Below are 17439 nucleotides of genomic sequence, written 5' to 3' on the forward strand. Positions count from 1 at the left end.
GGCTCCTCCTCGCTTCCCGGCGGCTGACTCGAGGGTGGAATGGGCTCAGCTTTCCCCGGGGCTTCCCGGTAGTGTTTGCAAAGCCTTCGGCACTTCTCAGCGTGGCTTTTCTGGGCTCTCGCGCGTCTCTTGCTCGGCCTTTATTTTGAGAACGTCGCAGTCGGTGACGGTGCCAGCAGGCCTCGGCCCTCCCCGCCGCACCGTCACTGCCGGCTCAGGGCTCGTCTCTGCTGTCGAGCTAGAGGGTGTGTAGCTGGCTGGTTCCCATTTCTAGTCTCGGTTACTTCATTCTTAAATAAGGCAAAAATGCAAAATACTATGTCACGTTAATCTAGTTGCCTTCAGCCTCTTTCCAGTGTCAGGAGTGCTTTGAATTCTTCCGTGCTGCTTGTGGCTATTTTTAGCTTGAAGCCATCACGTCTTCCCAGTGAGCACTTGCCGTGCCCTCGCCCAGGCTGCGGCTGGAGATGCTGAGCAGGGGCAGAACTTCATAGCAATGCTCGCTGAGATGCCCTCCCATCGCAACAGGGAAGCGTTAGCTGCCAGTCTCCTCTGAGATGGTTCCAATTGCACAGAATTGTGTACTGGTCAAGCAACAGTTGCTTAAGATGTGTTTCCCTGTCTTGTCCTGGAGAATGTTGTGTAAGTGGGTGTCAGGATTTCCCCTGGATACCTTGCTTGTTATCTCCGTCCATGCGACAGAAAGAAGGAAGTCTGTTGATAGGTTGGGTTTTGTTAATCCTTATTCAGGATGCTTAAAAATGGATTATCTGCATAAAGATTTTCCTTTACCGTTACCATAAGTTTCTAGACCTAAAAAACCTCCCACAGGAATATACTCTTCATCTCATTCCTCATTCAGGTTACATTGTAAGATATGAGCTTGTAAGAGAATCATTATAACAAAAAGATGCATTGGGATTAACATGTAACAAACCCTGTGGTCTTTTTTTTCCTCTATAGTTTATATTCTTTGAAACAAAGAATGACTTCAAAGAGCGATTTCATATGATACACTATCCATCTGAACCTGCAGGTTTTTTTAACTTTTATTAACTACCCAAATTTCCAAGAAGTTTCCTTGTTTGACAGCCTCAACATAAACTCTGTCAGGCTGCTCTTCTGCGTGGAAGAGAATCCCGACAAGCTAACTGGTTTTTCAGGTTGCAATTCAGCACTTCACTGCCAACTTCAGGTTTCTGTGGTTGTGGTCTGATTTTTACTACATTACGGAGTTTTGGTTTAAAAAAAAAATAAGCAGGAAAATTTCAGAGATTTGATTACATAACCCATCTCTCACCACATTCATACAGACAAAAGCAGAGACAACTAGTAGGCATAAGACCATGATGTTCCAGTTAACTCGAATGTGTTTAAAGTCTTCTAAAACTTACTGTCAAGTGAGCTGCGGACTATTTTGACAGTGAGCCGGGTGAACATGTATGTGACCTTGTTTTTTCCTCTGCTACAGGAAGAGGTTGACCCATCACTTCAAGCACTTGAATCTCACCAGGAGGAGATTCTAAAACGCTTGTATGAACTGAAGAGCGCTGTCGATGGGCTCTCAAAGATGATACAAACCCCAGATGCTGACTTAGATGTAACTAACATCATTCAAACGGATGAATGTTCTCCTTTGACAACAAATGGAGCAGACTTAGATTTGATGCTTGGAAAGGTAAGTTTAGTTGAGCATATACAGTGATAGGTACTTTGCTGAGATTTCCAGGGTTGTAAGGGTGGCATTAAAACCTGGGACACACAGAACTCAATATACAAGTCTTACAGCCTTACAAATAACTTGCAACCACCGTTTCATTTTGGGCATCCAGATTATAGATACACACACTCACAAATACTGAATCCTATATATTCTCATTTGGATAAAGTCCAAGCTAGAATGGTTAATTTTGAAATTATGACAGTTGTTTTCTTCTTTCTTACTAACTGGAAATTTTAACTTTGGCTTCAGATTGGACTAGAATTCACCTCAGTCATGTTCTTGGATTATACTGCTGTTGAAGAAGGAAGATGCTCAAATGTTTAAACAAGTTCTAAATGTCCAAGCTTGAATTGTTTGAGTATCATTAGAATTTCAGATACACGCATGCACAGCTGTGTACATTTTGCTGTCAAACGAACTCCACTACTTCAAAGTCTGATCTGGAATGTGCCTTACTTTCCATGCAGGATTATGGTGCCCTGAAAGATATCGTAATCAATGCAAATCCTTCTCTGCCTCCGCTGTCATTATTAGTACTACACAGTCTGCTTTGTGAACGCTATAAAATATTATCAGCTGTTCACACACATTCATCGGTGAAAAGCGTGCCAGACCACCTCTTGAAATGCTTTGGAGAGCAGACTAAGAAGCAGCCACGTCACGAATATCAGTTGGGCTTTACTCTTATTTGGAAGGATGGTAAGAATGAGGTTACCTTGTAGATCAGTATTTTACAATAGGTGAGAAAATGAAACTTGTGCTGTAAAACCTTGACAGCAGATCCTTTGGTGTCTTTGTGCTGACATGACAGACGGGTACTGTTCTTTTTTATTGCTGTGAACAGTGATGGGGACAGAGGAGGAAGATTCTTGTTTGTGGTTACTGCTGTTAAAATACATGTGGCATTTACACAGTTGTTTGTACCCACAGCATTTTTTTTTTTCTAGAAGTGTTTTTCAGTTTCTACAAATAAGATTGCTAGGATAGAAATTAGGTGGGAGATTGGGCTGAAGTTTACAAGAAGTGATCGCTTTATCCCAGGTTCCTGCCTTAGTTTAAGTATTTAGACTAAGAAAACTGGAAATTGTTTATCACGTTAATGATGTTTCACAGTGCTGCTGGCATCACAAATAAAATACATCATAGAATTACTATTACACTTAACTTCTCTACCATGTGGTATTCACTTTTTTCTTTTCTTATTTTCAGTTCCAAAACCCCAGATGAAGTTTAGCATTCAAACAATGTGCCCAATTGAAGGAGAGGGGAACATCGCTAGATTTCTCTTTTCCCTGTTTGGCCAGAAGTACAATGCCGTTACTTCAACTCTGATCGACAGCTGGGTTGATACAGCCATCTTCCAGCTCAAAGAAGGTAGCAGCAAGGAAAAAGGAGCAGTCTTGCGCTCCATGAATGCTGCCCTGGGCAAGACAGCGTGGTTGGTGGGAAATGAACTCACCGTAGCAGACATTGTTGCGTGGTGTGCGCTTCAGCAGACAGGTAGCGCAAACGCTGCCCCCGCCAATGTGCAAAAATGGATGAAGTCCTGTGAGAACTTGGCACCTTTCAGCTCTGCCATGAAGCTACTGAAGTAAGCCTCTACTCTCGTAACGGTGCCATTTTAATCTTACTCCACCCTATGCCTGCTGTAGCAGTTTGAGTCCTTTGTGAGATGTATTCAACTAGTACAGCTGGATAGAACTCTAAAATGAATAAAAACTTGACAGCTACCTTTTGGGTGTGACTTCCTTTTTTGTAACGGATGCATAATGTGTATGCGTGTTTAATGACTATAAGGAAAAATCAAAAGCGCAGCTTGTGTTTCCACCTTATGTTTTTCCCTGTAACCCAAATGCTTATTTAGACAAGTGAAACTGTACTGAGGCCAAGTGCAGCATGAATCCTTTGTTGACTGGAGACTTCTGAACTAAGACAAAACGATGAATACCTTTAAAGAACAGACAGGAAAATCGAAATGCATTGAAATATTTTTTGTGTAAAAAAAAAATAAAATGTTTTATATAACTTAGCATACAATAGACATTAGTTCTTCCTGTACTTAAACAGGGGATCCTAGTCTTATATGTTCATCTTGCTCTTGAGAAAGCAGTCTTATCCTCTCTCTCAGTTTCTCTATTTCTTCCTCTTGCTGTCTCACCTTCTGTTGTAGGTTAGAAATAACCTGAAAATGAGAGTCAGTTTAATTCATTTATAGACAGACAAGGATTAACCTTATTAACCTATTTGAGTTGTGTTCACAATCCTCTGCAGACATATTCTGCAGCACCACAGCTGTTCTGCATATTTGATAGAACTTCATCCACAAACAAAAGCGTGGCAAGGAAAGGGAAAATTATAAAAAGATTCTGCAGACCCAATAAAAAGCTTCAAAGGCTTTTCTGAACTATTGATTTACCTACAGCTTGAGGTATTTTTACTGTCCAGTCTTCATAAAGTTACCTTATCCTTAATGACCACTCATCTTATTCCACTGAAAACATTAATATAGTGGGCTAAATACTGTAACCAGAAAAAAAAAGTCTCCATCATGCAATCCTCTTAAGTTAAAACAAAAAAACCCCAAAAACTATAATACAGTCAGGGAAACAAAGGGCATTTTCTTTTTATATTTCTTTATCCTGTAAAGGTTAAGGTTATTGGCATAACTTACATGTTCTGTGGTATGAAATAATTCACTTTCACGAAGCTGAGCAGCAGTTGGTCTTTCTGTAGATCTCTGACTGGTGAGGAGTTTAACGTACTTGGCTTGAATAGGCCATTTTTTGTAGAAAGTATGAGGAATTTGGCCATTTCTTAAATGTGTAAGAACTACTGTTCTTTCCATTTCTGTTCCAAATGGCTGGAAGAGTTCTAGTAGGATAACACCCATGCTGTACATGTCCGACTGGTAAGGGGGAGAAGAAAAAGTTCTGGGATAACTGGCATTTTTAGTTACTTACTAGATTTCTTTTTCTCAAAAAAAAAAAAAATCACAATATGAGAAAGTTTCATGACATGACAAGTATCATGAGATTACTAAAAGAACACAAATTCAAGTCTATAGATTCTTCAGGATGATCTTAGAAATGCAAACAATTTTTGCATTAGCAAACTAAAAGACAAAGTTGAAATCCGTGTTTCAACAAACAGGAGTAACAGTGGGAAGAATATTTATGTATTTACCAAATATGTATTTACCTACTGAAAGGGTTGTTTTATTCCTATTATCTATCGTCATGTGTTAATAGAAAAAAAAAATACTCCCTACCTTGAAATCATAGTGAGATCCCTGCAGTTGTTCTGGTGAGGCATAGAGGCAAGTCCCCACGCCTGAAGTGTGCGTCAGTCCTTCAAAGAGGCAATTTAGACTTACTCAGCTAGTGTTACATTGTTACCATTACATGGAAGTTAATATTTAATGGTTTTACTATCATAGAAACACTACTAAGCTTTTTTCTCTTACCATTTATCCTTTCTGTCTTAAACCACTGGTCTGCATCATCCCAAAGAAGGTCTTTGCAGGCTAATCCAAAGTCTCCTATTTTTACATGACGATCTGATCCATGCAGAAAGATATTTCTGGGCTACAAAAAAACAGACAGTATAAAATCTAAAATACATCTATATGAAGAATTATGAAATTTCAGCTGTTTCAAAGTCTATGAAATCCAGTGTTTTGGAGGTATAATTATTTAACACTTTCATTTGTGAGAGAGAGAAGAAAGAGTCATAGCTGATACCAAATTACGTCTTAGCAACATTTGGGCAGAAAGACCACATATGAAGGATCTAGAAAACAGGAAGAAATGCAAAACAGGAAAAACAAAGATTTAGTGGAAAGATAAAGTTTTGGGTTTTTTTTCCCCAGCAGAAAATGGGACATCTGCAGAACTGTAACATTAACAGGAACAGGCAAGAGCAGACAGCAAGTTAGACCAACCAATGTAGCAGGAAGGAGGACTGAGTATCATCTTTGGGCTGGACATAATGTAAAACAAAATATACATTTCTATATGATAAGCACAGCTGCAACATGCTACTTTGTTCTAGGAAGTTACTATGAAAAAACCCAAAGTGATAAGAGACGTGAGTAGAGAGCACTGACTGGAGAAACTGAAATAGTTTTATCCATGTATTTTGGCCTTAGGACCACAAAGGAGGAGAAACGCTAGTGTTACGCGCGCGCCCTCAGCAAGTTTGCCAACCACGCCAAGCTGAGCAGTGTGGTCGGCACACCTGAGGGACAGGATGCCATCGAGAGGGTCCTGGACAGGCTGGAGAAGTGTGTCCGTGTGACCCTCATGAGGTTCAACAAGGCCAAGTGCAGGGTCCTGCACCCGGGTCAGGGCAGCCCCGGGTCCCAGCACAGGCTGGGGATGGAGGGATGGAGAGCAGTGCTGCTGAGAGGGACTTGGGGGTGTTGGTGGGTGAGAAGCTGTCCATGAGCCGGCAACGTGCGCTCACAGCCCAGCGAGCCCCCGGCAGCGTGGCCAGCAGGGCCAGGGGGGACTGTGCCCCTCTGCTGCGCTCTGCTCTGGGGAGACCCCCCTGCAGTGCTGCCTCCAGCTCGGGGGGTCCCACCGGCAGAAGGACACGGAGCTGTTGGAGCGGGGCCAGAGGAGGGCAAGGAGATGCTCTTCGTGACTTTCAATAGAAATGAAACCAAAACTTTTCATTCGGTCACTACTGTCACCTGTGGTTTCAGTCCTTTAGAGGAGAGAGCAACCATTTTGAAAGACATCAATTATTTGCAACTGAGGGAATTATTTTTTTTTAAAAAAAAGCAAATAACTATAACTTGAACATATTTTCAAAAGCTAACTGGCATGCTGTTAGCAAATCGAGGTGTAGTCAAGGGGCTTTGCTTATTTTTATAATTACCTAAAAGAATTTTTTTTTAGGTAATTAGACAATTTAGGTCCTACCCTGGTTAAGGAAAGACCAAAACAAAACAAATTGGATCATCCCCGTTTAGAACAAGAAAATGGTGTCACAAAGAAGACATTTCCAGAGCTTGATCATAATTCACTTGTAAGTCAATATAATCAAGTACAATGCTTATAGTGAAGCAAGTGTGGTACTGGTACAGCGCAGACAATGTATTTTTTTGTATGTAACATAGCTAAATTCTTAAGAGCCTAAGTCATCTCAAATTTAACTATTAAGTTGCTTTCGTTCTCCCATAATGTAAGTTACCTTTGTTTTCTTTAACCTCAAGTAATAATTCAATGAACTTACTTTAATGTCTCGATGCATCACTCCCATGCTGTGGATATAGCATACTCCTTCTATTAACTCTTGAAAAATTTTCATTGTCCAGCGTACATCCACAAGATGGTATGGACCTTAAAACAATTTAAAATCTAAATTATTTCACCTAATTTTACTGAGTTATTTAAGCTTATGGTGGTATGTCTTATTGAATTCTGTTTATTTGTAATGTGGAAGAAATTTTTTTAACAGAATGAGCACAGGTTAAAAATGGAATTTCCCATGCTTCTCCTAAAATGGTAGTATTTTTCAAACAGCAAAAAGCCACTAACCTCAAAATTCCAAAAAGGAAAGTTCAGGGGACATGAACATGTCTGCCTGAAAACATTGCTCCAAACCCCACCAAATAGCTATTTGACTATGAAGTTAACAAACTCTTTACTTCCATGTAAGTACTGACTTGGAATGAAAAATAGTTCCAGATAAACTCACACTGATTTATGTAACGACACATTTTCTGTATGGATTTGCACCCTTCCTTTTTGGATCCTAATCCTCTGCTGTTGTGCCACCCTCTGAAATTCCCAAGTCTCCTCTGGCTGTAGCTGTCCTAAATGAACTTACCATTACCCACATTATTGTTTTATTAAACTACACTGCCTTCCTACTCTAATGACCCAGATCTAACACGTCTGTTGCCACTTTGAACACTCACCAATTACTCCTATTTAGGTTTCAGTTTCTTAATGTCTAACCTATGACAGCATTCACCTTTCCTCTCCTGTCGCCTGTGAAAATGTGTGAAAAGTAATTCTGCCATTGCCTGACCAGGAATGTCATCTTCTAGCTTATGAAAGCTAAACAGACTGTAATTACAGGAGAGATTTGTGGAAGTCAGCTGGTAAACCTTACTCCATGACTGAAGAGAACAACAGATTTATTTTAGTAGTGATTAAAACTAAGATTAAACATTAATCATACAGTTTATGTTTTACAATCTGTTAAGCATACGCTTTTTTTATACAACCACCCCAGAGAAAGGAACATGTCTCTAATGCTTTAAGAGCATTAGACTTGTTCTTCCAAACGTCAACCATTAATGAAACCGGCTTGGTATCAGGGCGTGAGAACTCCCCTGGCCACTCAAGCGAGGTAAATGTTAGATTCTTTACACCAATGACAAATTAGCCTGTGTAAGAGTTTTGATTCTTAAGCACAAACTTACAAGCAAAATTTTAAGCATGTTGTAACCTATCTGGAACAAAAGATGTGTTTATATTTTCCACAGCAGATAAATTAGCCTGGAAGAGCTCTATTTTGTAGCAGCAAGAGTACTACCAAAGCAAAATTTCAATTATTTAAACAGCTTGCTAAGAAAAAGCAGATTCTGTCAACAAGAAAGTCCATTCCAAATAAGCAGCATTGCCCAGGCACAGATCTCTCCAGGTAACAACTATGCCTCAGGCATAAATTCATTCTTTTTTGAAGAGTTGTCTAGAACTTAAATCTCTTTTACCAACATCTATCATGCAAAGATTCAATACTAGCCGCTATTTGATTAAGCAAATAAAGAACCTAATTAAGAAGATCCATATTGTAAGTTCCTGAAATAAAACATAAGTACAGGCAAGTGGACTTCCAATTAGGAAAAAAAAAAATTTGCTTTATAATGAATATGTAAATTTTTAAGACAGTGATGAATCTTACTGGAAGTTTCCTCTGTTCTCTCGTTGCATCTTTTATTACGGTCAACAATCCAATCCCACAAGGATATTTCACACAGTTGCATCTGTATATGAAGCATCAAATGATACTCCACCTAACAGAAAAACAATGGTCCGTGATTTTGCCACTGTAATCTGAACAGTATTTTCTTAGTTATTTTCTTTAAAATTAAAAAAATGGTTTTTAAACTAAAAAAAACCTACAATTAGATACCAAAATGACATCAAATACAGTATTACTAATCTACCACATTCAAGAAGCAGATGCAACAACGCTATGTAGTTTTGGGTTTCTTTTTTGCTTGTTCCTCAAATTTTAACAATTGTTATATGATAAAATCTAACAAAATAGCCAGCTACATACCTTAATATTCAAATTACAGTTTAAAAGCTTCTAGACATACTGAACAGAGATTCATTCTGGCTTAAGAAAATAGTATAAATCAATATAAAAGAGTAAAAAAATTCAACCTTTTGATATGGAGCTTTATGATACATTAACACAAATATGTAACTTCATACTCCATTTCTGATAATGTACTAGTTCATCTGATAACCTGGACAACTCAAGCAAACACCTTTAAAAACTTGGATTTCTTGCCAGAGGGAACTCCAAATGATAGCAAAAGCCTGGAGTGTTCCGGAGCTGGCTGTGCTATACAAAACGTTTCAGAAAGACAGACAAGTTTGAGAAGCACAGGCAGAGTGGTGATTCCCTGCCCAAATCGGCTCCTCTCTGTTTCACATGTAATCCTACAGACATCACATTACATACCTAGACACTTGCATCAATAGTATCTGAATTAGCCATCATTACTGAATACTGAGGACTTTCAAGTCTGATTTTTTTTTTTATTTTATTTTTTTAATGCAGGAGTTGTTATAATTATTCATGTAGGTACTTTGAAAGGATCCCAGATAACTAACACATGGAAACTTTCTTGCATGCCAAGTTTTGCCAGCTCCTCTGGTCAGCTTCCTTGTAATGGTGTTACCCACTTAAGTAAAAGTTGTCTGTATTTTTTTGTTTTAATCATAGTAATTTCAGGTTTTTTAAATTTATCATTATAAAGCATCCCTCTGCCTACCAAACTCTCCTTTCCAATCATCATTAAATTAGGCAGCAGTGAAGTATATTTTGAGAGAACTGTATTTACCTCAAACTCTCCACAGAGAGCTATATCATTCTCGGAGCATTCTTCAGTGCAGGATTTACTTGCAGTGCTAGCACCCTGATCCACACTACAATGATGTCCTGACGCCAAATGATTTTTCACATCAGTTGATCTACTGCTAACACTACTTACAGAGTCTTCTTGTAGTTCTACAGATAATTCACATTTGTTCGGTTTCACATGCTCTTTACTATTGCTGTTTGTAAAATCATTCCTTACGTCCATATTCTGCACTAATTCACTATCCAGATTTCTAAGACTGGTACTGCCACAGGACTTCTTTTCTTGTGAAGCAAGGTCAGCAAAGATAATTGAACTGTCACTTTCCACGCTCTGAATGTGACAGCGATCACTGAAAACAATAAAGTACGGGAGAGAAATCAAAATATGTACACAGTTTTATACCATCTATTTCTGATACACCATTCTGAAAACTTTTTTATTTATTTTTTCAGTTTGCAAACTGCATTCCAGAGTAAGAGTTCAGCTCCTTCCCCCCACGGAACTTGAGGATGATGTAACTGGCAGTGTGGGCTCCTTTTCAACGCCCTCCCCCAGCAGGGATTTCTGATGGCTGACCCAAACACAGATACACACAGTACTGGGTCACAGCACTCCCTGGACAGAAACATGGTGCATCTCCCTTCCTTTAAACCCAGGAAGTTACACTGTTTTTCTGACAGGGCTCCATCTCCTTACTGAAAGGGCTGATCAACACCACTGAGAAACATAAGGCCCCATCGCCCCAGTAAGACTCCACTAGAAACTAGAGAGGTCCAAAGAAGGTAGAAGTATCCACCAATACTCCTCAGCTTACGCAACCAGAAGAGAAACAATGACAAGGATAATTAAGACTTTTTTTTTTTGTTATAATTTGCACTTGTGCAATATATGCTGAATTCCGTACTCTTTTAATGTTACTTTAAAATAAATAGCCTGATGTTAAAGCCAAATAAATGTTATCACTGAGATTTATCATTCTTACTTGCCACTCCCCGGCTCCAAAGATAATGGCTGCAACTCTGTTACTCTTTTATCTATTGGATGAAAAGATAAATACGGTATTTTACAAAACAAAGCATGCATACGTTTACTATAAGTTAACATTTAGGCTACAGCATCTTAATGAATTTAACTTCATTACCTGTAGATATCTTTTTCTCTATTACTCCTGCTGCAGAAGGTGTTTCTTAGTGTACTAAGAAGCAACCGTAATATGTTTTTCATTATTCTTTATTGAAAGGAACATACATATTGTACAAGGTCACTGAAAGGGTTGTACTGGGCCCTTTTACATATTCACCTAGATTTCACCTTTAGGAAGTTAGCCTGTTCAAAATTAGGGCTTATAATGTATATGATAATATGCAGTAAAAGAAGCAACTCCACAACGCACCATCCTTTGTATCACCCTGCTGCTCTTTTGATGACACCTGACCTTTTGGAAATAATTTTCATTAAAATCGTGTATTTATGCGAAAAAGCAGTTTGTGTTAGCACACAGAAGCAAATATGAAACGCCGATCTTGTAAGCCAAGGAAAACTACCTATAGATCTAGTTATGTACTTAGATTATCACCATTAAATACTTATGAAATACTCCTAGCACTATGAAGTTGCATCCTTCGAGATTCCCAGTATCATCAGTTAAAAAGTCTTGTTTGTTTTACTATACTGTCAACTTCCTATCCATTTTCTTTTGTGCTTATGGCTGACTGGGTGTCAAGTCACTGATGTGGAGAGCAATAAAGTCATACAGAGCATAAGCAAACCTCCCACCAAGAGCGGATCAAAAGGTTTAACTGCTAAAGGCACTCCAGAAAAGCACAAGAAAGAAAGGGACCAACGGAATAGGGTTACAAAGGGACCAAAGGACAAAGTGGGGTAAGAGCCGAGAACAGAGAACCTGAGAGAAAAAAGGTGTAAAATGAACATAAAAGTTGATAAATTCTCAACAGTTACAGACAGTTGCTGATACACAAAAAACCAAATTGCTCTGTCACTGCAGAACTATAAAACGCAATTCATCAAATTTAAAAACTCTCCTGGGGAAAGCAAAATAAGAGGGATTTTTTTTTTTTTTCATTGAAGTATTTATTTCCAGGTTCTTTCAGTTTTTCTAAACTCTTTTCCAGATAGGAAGAGAAGCATAGTGGGAGACTTACTGTAGTTTTGCTAGAGCTCTGAGATTTCAAAACATGGTAGCAAATTTGTGGGTTTTTTTCTCCTATTCACCACTTTCCCCCCAATATTTAAAGTGGCTCGTTCCCCAGTACTCATTCTTCTCCTTGTCAACTCATTACTTTTTGCTTTAAGAGGTTTTCATTGCATTCCACTGAACTTCACACATATTTAAAATCCTCCTCACAGATTACCTGAAGTGAAGCCAATACTTCCACAGCTCCAAATTCATCATTAAGCAACAGTTATTAGTTATTATTTAAGAGTTATAGTTATATATATATATAAGTTACTAGGCAAGAGATTGAAGTGAACAGAGGGAGAAGACCTCATGGTCACCTGCAGCTTGCTTTTTTGGGTTGTTTTAAAGAGGAGGGGGAAACACTTATTTTGTAAGAGAAGTAATATTCTCCTGCAAATCATAGTACAGAGGCGATAAGCAGGACGCAATCAAGAATTACACAACATGCTGTACTTCCCTTTTGGGCATACTGTTTGAACTTGTTCCATCCAAGCAGTGTGATAGCCTACAATATTAGGATGTTGCAGCCCAGCCAGCACTTTAACTTCTCGTAGCACCTAAAAAGACAAAAAAGAAACAGTATGACAGTCCTCTATTCTGAGTGCTTAAACCCAAAAGATAACAAAAAATAACAGTTTCTGACAGAGAAAGAACAGATAAAATTATTACAGTACTGGAGAAAGTTTGGAAGCTCTAGAACAAATTATGATTTTCACAGTTGCGGAGATAATCAAATTCAAATTAATAATACATTTCCTTTAATGGACTTGAATACCTCTCGTTTACCTTTTTTCTACTAGTTATTGATAGTGTCACATCTTAGAAACTCAGAATGTGGAAGAAAATTTATTAATGATTTTGATGTTTTGGGAAACAACTGCATTACTAAATTAAATCAGGATCAGCCAGAGCAGACAGGGAGTCAAAACAGAGATGAAACACAGGAAAAAGAATACCTTCATGCAATCTCTTCTTGTAGCCTTCTTAATGTTAATTTTTTTGATAGCATAGAACTGACCATCTAACTTGTTTCTGACCTGAAAACAATTGCAGTAAGACAAAATTAGTTGTTAATGTGTTTAGATTAATGAATTACGAAATCCTTCAGAACCAACTATTTTCTAAAAATTAACTTCCGCACTCCATTCAGATAACCTTTCACCCGTATCAGAGAATAAAACTGCGATTAGGCCCAGCTATCTAAGATCAGGATACTCCACCTTTGCCTTCTTTCAGGACTGTAAACACCCAATCCAATCTTTGTGAAATACGTAGCTTTACAGCTATCTTTCCAGCAATAAAAAAATGCCGATAGGTCCTGGTAACTGCTTAAACAAGTTCTCAACAAATCTGTAAGACCCCAACTGTCATTTACATATGGCACATACCACGTGGGGAACCTTAGGCTGGCCATACGCTACAAGTATTTAATACAATTCAACATTGGGTTGGACGGTCTATACTCATATTAAGGCCACCTTTTCTCAAGCGGCCACAACTGGAACACTGCAGCGTGCAGTCTAATCAGTTCCTGAGGCTGGTTTAAGTCGATATACCACAATACTTCACACAAGAAACAAGGAGTTCTCATTCACTTTAAAAGAGTCAAAATACACAAAGTAAAACATGCGATATATCCTGCTTCCGACAAACAGAAAACAGAAACCACAAATGAGCATCATGCTGACATCCTTCACATGTGCGGGTTTGCACCTGTTCTATTGGAAATTAGTGATTTTGTTTTTCTATTAGAAAAATAAACAAAATAGTGAAAACAATAACTCTAAATTTCAAAGGAAAGCTAGATATAAACTGGTAAGTTATAAATGGGAGGTAAAGAATACCTTGTATACTTTACCATATCCTCCTTTTCCTAGCCTCGCAACCTCATCAAATTCATTCAAGTATCGTGAAGTCTGTGCTTCAAAGAGAACTTCTTTTTCCCTAATCAAAAAAGTTAGGCTGCATTAAACAAAATTACAACTTATAAGAAAGGTATTACACAGGCTACAGGCATACACAATCTAGAAATACTATTTACATTACAAAAAGAAGAAAATACTTTGACATTACCACAGCGAATACTGAAAACCAGCAGACTGCAACAGCATGCATGTGTTACAAAACCACACTCTGTTAACAGAAGTATTAAGATGGTATCTTTAAATTTATGCCTGATAAGTGTTGTTTTCCTGAATGGTGGCACTAACCATGAGAACTGTACTGAAGAAGGAATTTTCACCAGACCGTTTTGAGAAATTTTCATTTTTTTCCCCCAAGTTTCAGAGCCAAAAAATGAAATCAGTATTAATTAAATTCAGAGTGGAGCACGGAACATTACAGAGGGAGTTGTTTAATGCTTTGAATACATACCCAATTGCATGGGAATCTCCATTATCAAGTTCCTATGAAAGAACAGAACCCAACATAAAGACACGCCATACAGAATAACAGGTCTACCATGCCATCTGCATAGACAGCTTAATCAAAATAGAAACTACAACTATGTTCTTCTTATAAGAAAATGAGGTTTCCGATTGCCATTCATTCTGCAGAGAGCTTCACCAAATTAAAGTATTATTATGCCACCAATAATCTGCTAACATCTCACCACTGGAGAGATTACTGCCCTTTGGAGTTCTCCTGGCAAACGGGATAAATTGAGGGCTTTAAAATGTGCTTAAGACAAAATTAACTAGCTTAGTTCAAGCAGCGAGATAAGCAAACTGGTCTGATTCAGCAGCCTGAAGCACATTACGCAGCACACAAATTATGCCCTCCACTAATGTAACCAGGAGGGTGTTAACATAACCAACTGGAACAGTTAGAAGTTGAAAATGGGTGTCTGTCTACTGTCACAAAAGAAAGGTGTAGCAATACTTAAAACACCTTGCATGTGTTTATAAAGTTTTTAAGTTTTGGGTTTTATTATTTAATAAGGAGCAAAATACTGCTGGCTTCAAAAGCTTTGGTTTGCACCTGCAGAACCAGAACACGCCATCCCAAACAGCTAAGGCAGAACGGGAGCACCGTTTATTAAAAAGACCCAATCCAATATTTAAAGACACCCCTTCCCAACAAAAGCTTCTTTGGATGCAATGATCTGTTAATTCCTTAATGCAGAGGTTGCCAAAGAAATTTAACAAAGCTTACCCCATTAAGTATTTGTCGATTAGCTGCTTTCATTAGTTCAGTAATGGCTCTATTATGCTGCAGTCTCACAGTACTAAATTCATCACAGAAGGCAAAAGGGGAGAGCAACCCCGTTCTTGTGAAAGCCTGGCGAAGTACTGGACGATGGAACAGAGAATGGTCACATTAAACAAATCCTGCCATGTAAACGATTGTTGTTTTTCAAACTTTACTTGAAAGATAGTGCACCTGAAAAACTGAACAGTCAGTCCTACTCTAATGCCGTTTCCCATACTCTTAGCAATAAAACCTAATTAAATCCAAACTAGAGCTGCTCTGTGGAAATCCCTTCGCATGATACAGTTATTTGCCATGCCCTTCATGGTCACAACCACATTTCTTCTTCCTCCTTACCTCAGCAAATGAATTATACAAACATCCACTTACTAGTCCAAGGGTGAAAAGAGAAATTCAGAGCATGTTCACAGTTATGAGGACACATTTATAAAAAAGCAGTAACGTCAAGAACTCACACATTCGTGCACGTAAAGGATGAAGTCCCTCCCTTCCATCCCCCCTGAAGCACCACGTGTCATCTGGAGTAAAACAATGCTGCAGCAGACAAAAAAACTAACAAGTACTGGAGATGGGTGCAACTGTGAAGACTACAAGAATGTACTTAGAAGTTTTAGGAGCTCCAGGGCCTTAAACCAAACCTGCTCTTAAGAGGTGGGGTTTTTTAAATGTTTCTTTAGTACCAGTATTTCAAAAATCGGTCTATTACTTTATCTTTTAAAGGAGATAAAAATTATTGAAAGCGGACCTATAAGAAATCAGGAATTTTGCTACATAAGCCTTATGGACCCAGTTACACACACCAGAGAAGTGGGAAAACCCAGCCTTGCCAACATGAACATGCCAGCCAAAACGACAAAACAGATATGATTACTACAGTATGTTTTTCTTTTATTCATCAGGTTTATTCCACTTGGGAAACGGGTTTAAACTATACCAACAGAGGAATATCACTCTCCATAAAAGTACACTGGGAAGCCAAGCAGCTACATAACTTTGGAAGACGCCTGGGTTGCTGTTTTGTTTTGGGCGTTTTTTGTGTTCCTCTCCCAAAAGGAGATGAAATTGGGTTGTTTTTTTTCCCTGATATTTTTGGTTTTGACAGAGATACTAGTAAGAGCCAGGGACAAAGATCTACATCAGACTTGGAGAACGAAAAAATGAGAGCTGTCTGCACTGTTGTTGCTGGATGCTATAAATGGTTTCAATTTTAAGCATGAGCAATGCATTAGATTTTGTTTTCTACAATCATGTATAGTAAGGAGAAAAACCTTGGCAATTGTCGCTCAAACGCATTAGCTATGTGCCTAAATGAACAAAATACCTAAGTCACACACCAAAGAGAAACTCATTTCAAAAGAAACACTTCACACCTAAAAACGCCAGCTCCCTGAATTATAGCGAAAGACTTTATGGGAAAATAAAGGACTTAGAAAGGTATTTACTCTGATTTTCAGAGACCATAATTTTGAAAGATTTGGTGAAGACCACGCTACAGCTGTTTCTTGATAAATATATTTATTATATTCCTCTTCTATCTGTGGTTTTAGATCAGATTTAACAGTTAGATAATTTACCCTGCTACCCTCTCAGGACGCAGCTCGCGCAATTTAGGCGGAACAGAACCGCCTGATCCCCGCACTGCAACAGCAGCCTGTTACAGTTCTCAAAACCAAGACCCATTCCCAACTGAGCCGATTCAGGGTACTCATCCCCTTCTCAGAGTTACTCTGGTCGGACGGGGTGAGACCCACGGCTCTGCGCCGGCGGTACGCGGTCACTGCGCAGGAGCCCGGCGTGCGCCGAGCCAGGCGGCTGAGGGAGGAGAGGACGACGCTTACTAACTTCGGAAGAGACACCTGGAATGGACGGGGTTGTGGGTGTACATGTGGCAGAGGTGCTCCAGCAGCGACACGAGCAGCAGTTGGTTCTGGATGGTCGAGGTGAAGTTCACGAACTTCTGCGACCCGTTGGCCACGCGCAGCTCCGCCGGCACATCCGACTCTGGACGGGGCAGACAGGGCCGAGTTCAGCGCTCGGGCTGCGCCCCTTTACCGCACCGCCACCGCTTCGACACGCCCCCGCTCGCCGAAGCGCCACGCGCGCTGCCGCCGAGCGAGAGCCTTGCGGCGCTAATTAGGAAAACCGCTATAATTAATTTGTGCAAGCGCACGCGGAAAGCGTCCCCAGGCAGCG

General features: G+C 39.3%; 3 protein-coding genes across 3 annotated transcripts in view; 1 reads left to right on the forward strand and 2 right to left on the reverse strand.

The window, feature by feature from the left end:
* Positions 1 to 520, reverse strand: part of PMS2 (PMS2 postmeiotic segregation increased 2 (S. cerevisiae)) — a 13932-nt gene extending 13412 nt beyond the window's left edge. The window contains 2 exon segments of the mRNA XM_009886244.1: positions 208 to 290; positions 440 to 520. Of these exon segments, the coding sequence (XP_009884546.1) occupies positions 208 to 290; positions 440 to 520 (164 nt within the window).
* A 918-nt stretch (positions 521 to 1438) lies between these two features.
* AIMP2 (aminoacyl tRNA synthetase complex-interacting multifunctional protein 2) lies at positions 1439 to 3453 on the forward strand. The gene is made up of 3 exons (XM_009886254.1): positions 1439 to 1678; positions 2191 to 2422; positions 2933 to 3453. Exons 1-3 carry the CDS (start codon positions 1439 to 1441, stop codon positions 3316 to 3318), a joined length of 858 nt encoding a protein of 285 aa, XP_009884556.1. The 3' UTR covers positions 3319 to 3453.
* Positions 3454 to 3696: 243 nt separating this feature from the next.
* The window catches only part of EIF2AK1 (eukaryotic translation initiation factor 2-alpha kinase 1), a 17401-nt gene continuing 3658 nt past the window's right edge, over positions 3697 to 17439 (reverse strand). The window contains exons 3-16 of the mRNA XM_009886266.1: positions 17089 to 17247; positions 15190 to 15326; positions 14410 to 14441; positions 13881 to 13980; positions 12993 to 13073; positions 12485 to 12593; positions 10819 to 10861; positions 9816 to 10185; positions 8642 to 8753; positions 6962 to 7068; positions 5187 to 5307; positions 4992 to 5071; positions 4395 to 4628; positions 3697 to 3905 (exon numbers count right to left, since the gene is read on the reverse strand). Of these exons, the coding sequence (XP_009884568.1) occupies positions 3783 to 3905; positions 4395 to 4628; positions 4992 to 5071; positions 5187 to 5307; positions 6962 to 7068; positions 8642 to 8753; positions 9816 to 10185; positions 10819 to 10861; positions 12485 to 12593; positions 12993 to 13073; positions 13881 to 13980; positions 14410 to 14441; positions 15190 to 15326; positions 17089 to 17247 (1808 nt within the window). The 3' untranslated portion in view covers positions 3697 to 3782. The remainder of the gene's footprint in view (positions 3906 to 4394; positions 4629 to 4991; positions 5072 to 5186; positions 5308 to 6961; positions 7069 to 8641; positions 8754 to 9815; positions 10186 to 10818; positions 10862 to 12484; positions 12594 to 12992; positions 13074 to 13880; positions 13981 to 14409; positions 14442 to 15189; positions 15327 to 17088; positions 17248 to 17439) is intronic.

Source organism: Charadrius vociferus, unplaced genomic scaffold, assembly GCF_000708025.1.
Source record: "Charadrius vociferus isolate BGI_N301 unplaced genomic scaffold, ASM70802v2 scaffold430, whole genome shotgun sequence".
Classification (NCBI taxonomy): Eukaryota; Metazoa; Chordata; class Aves; order Charadriiformes; family Charadriidae; genus Charadrius; species Charadrius vociferus.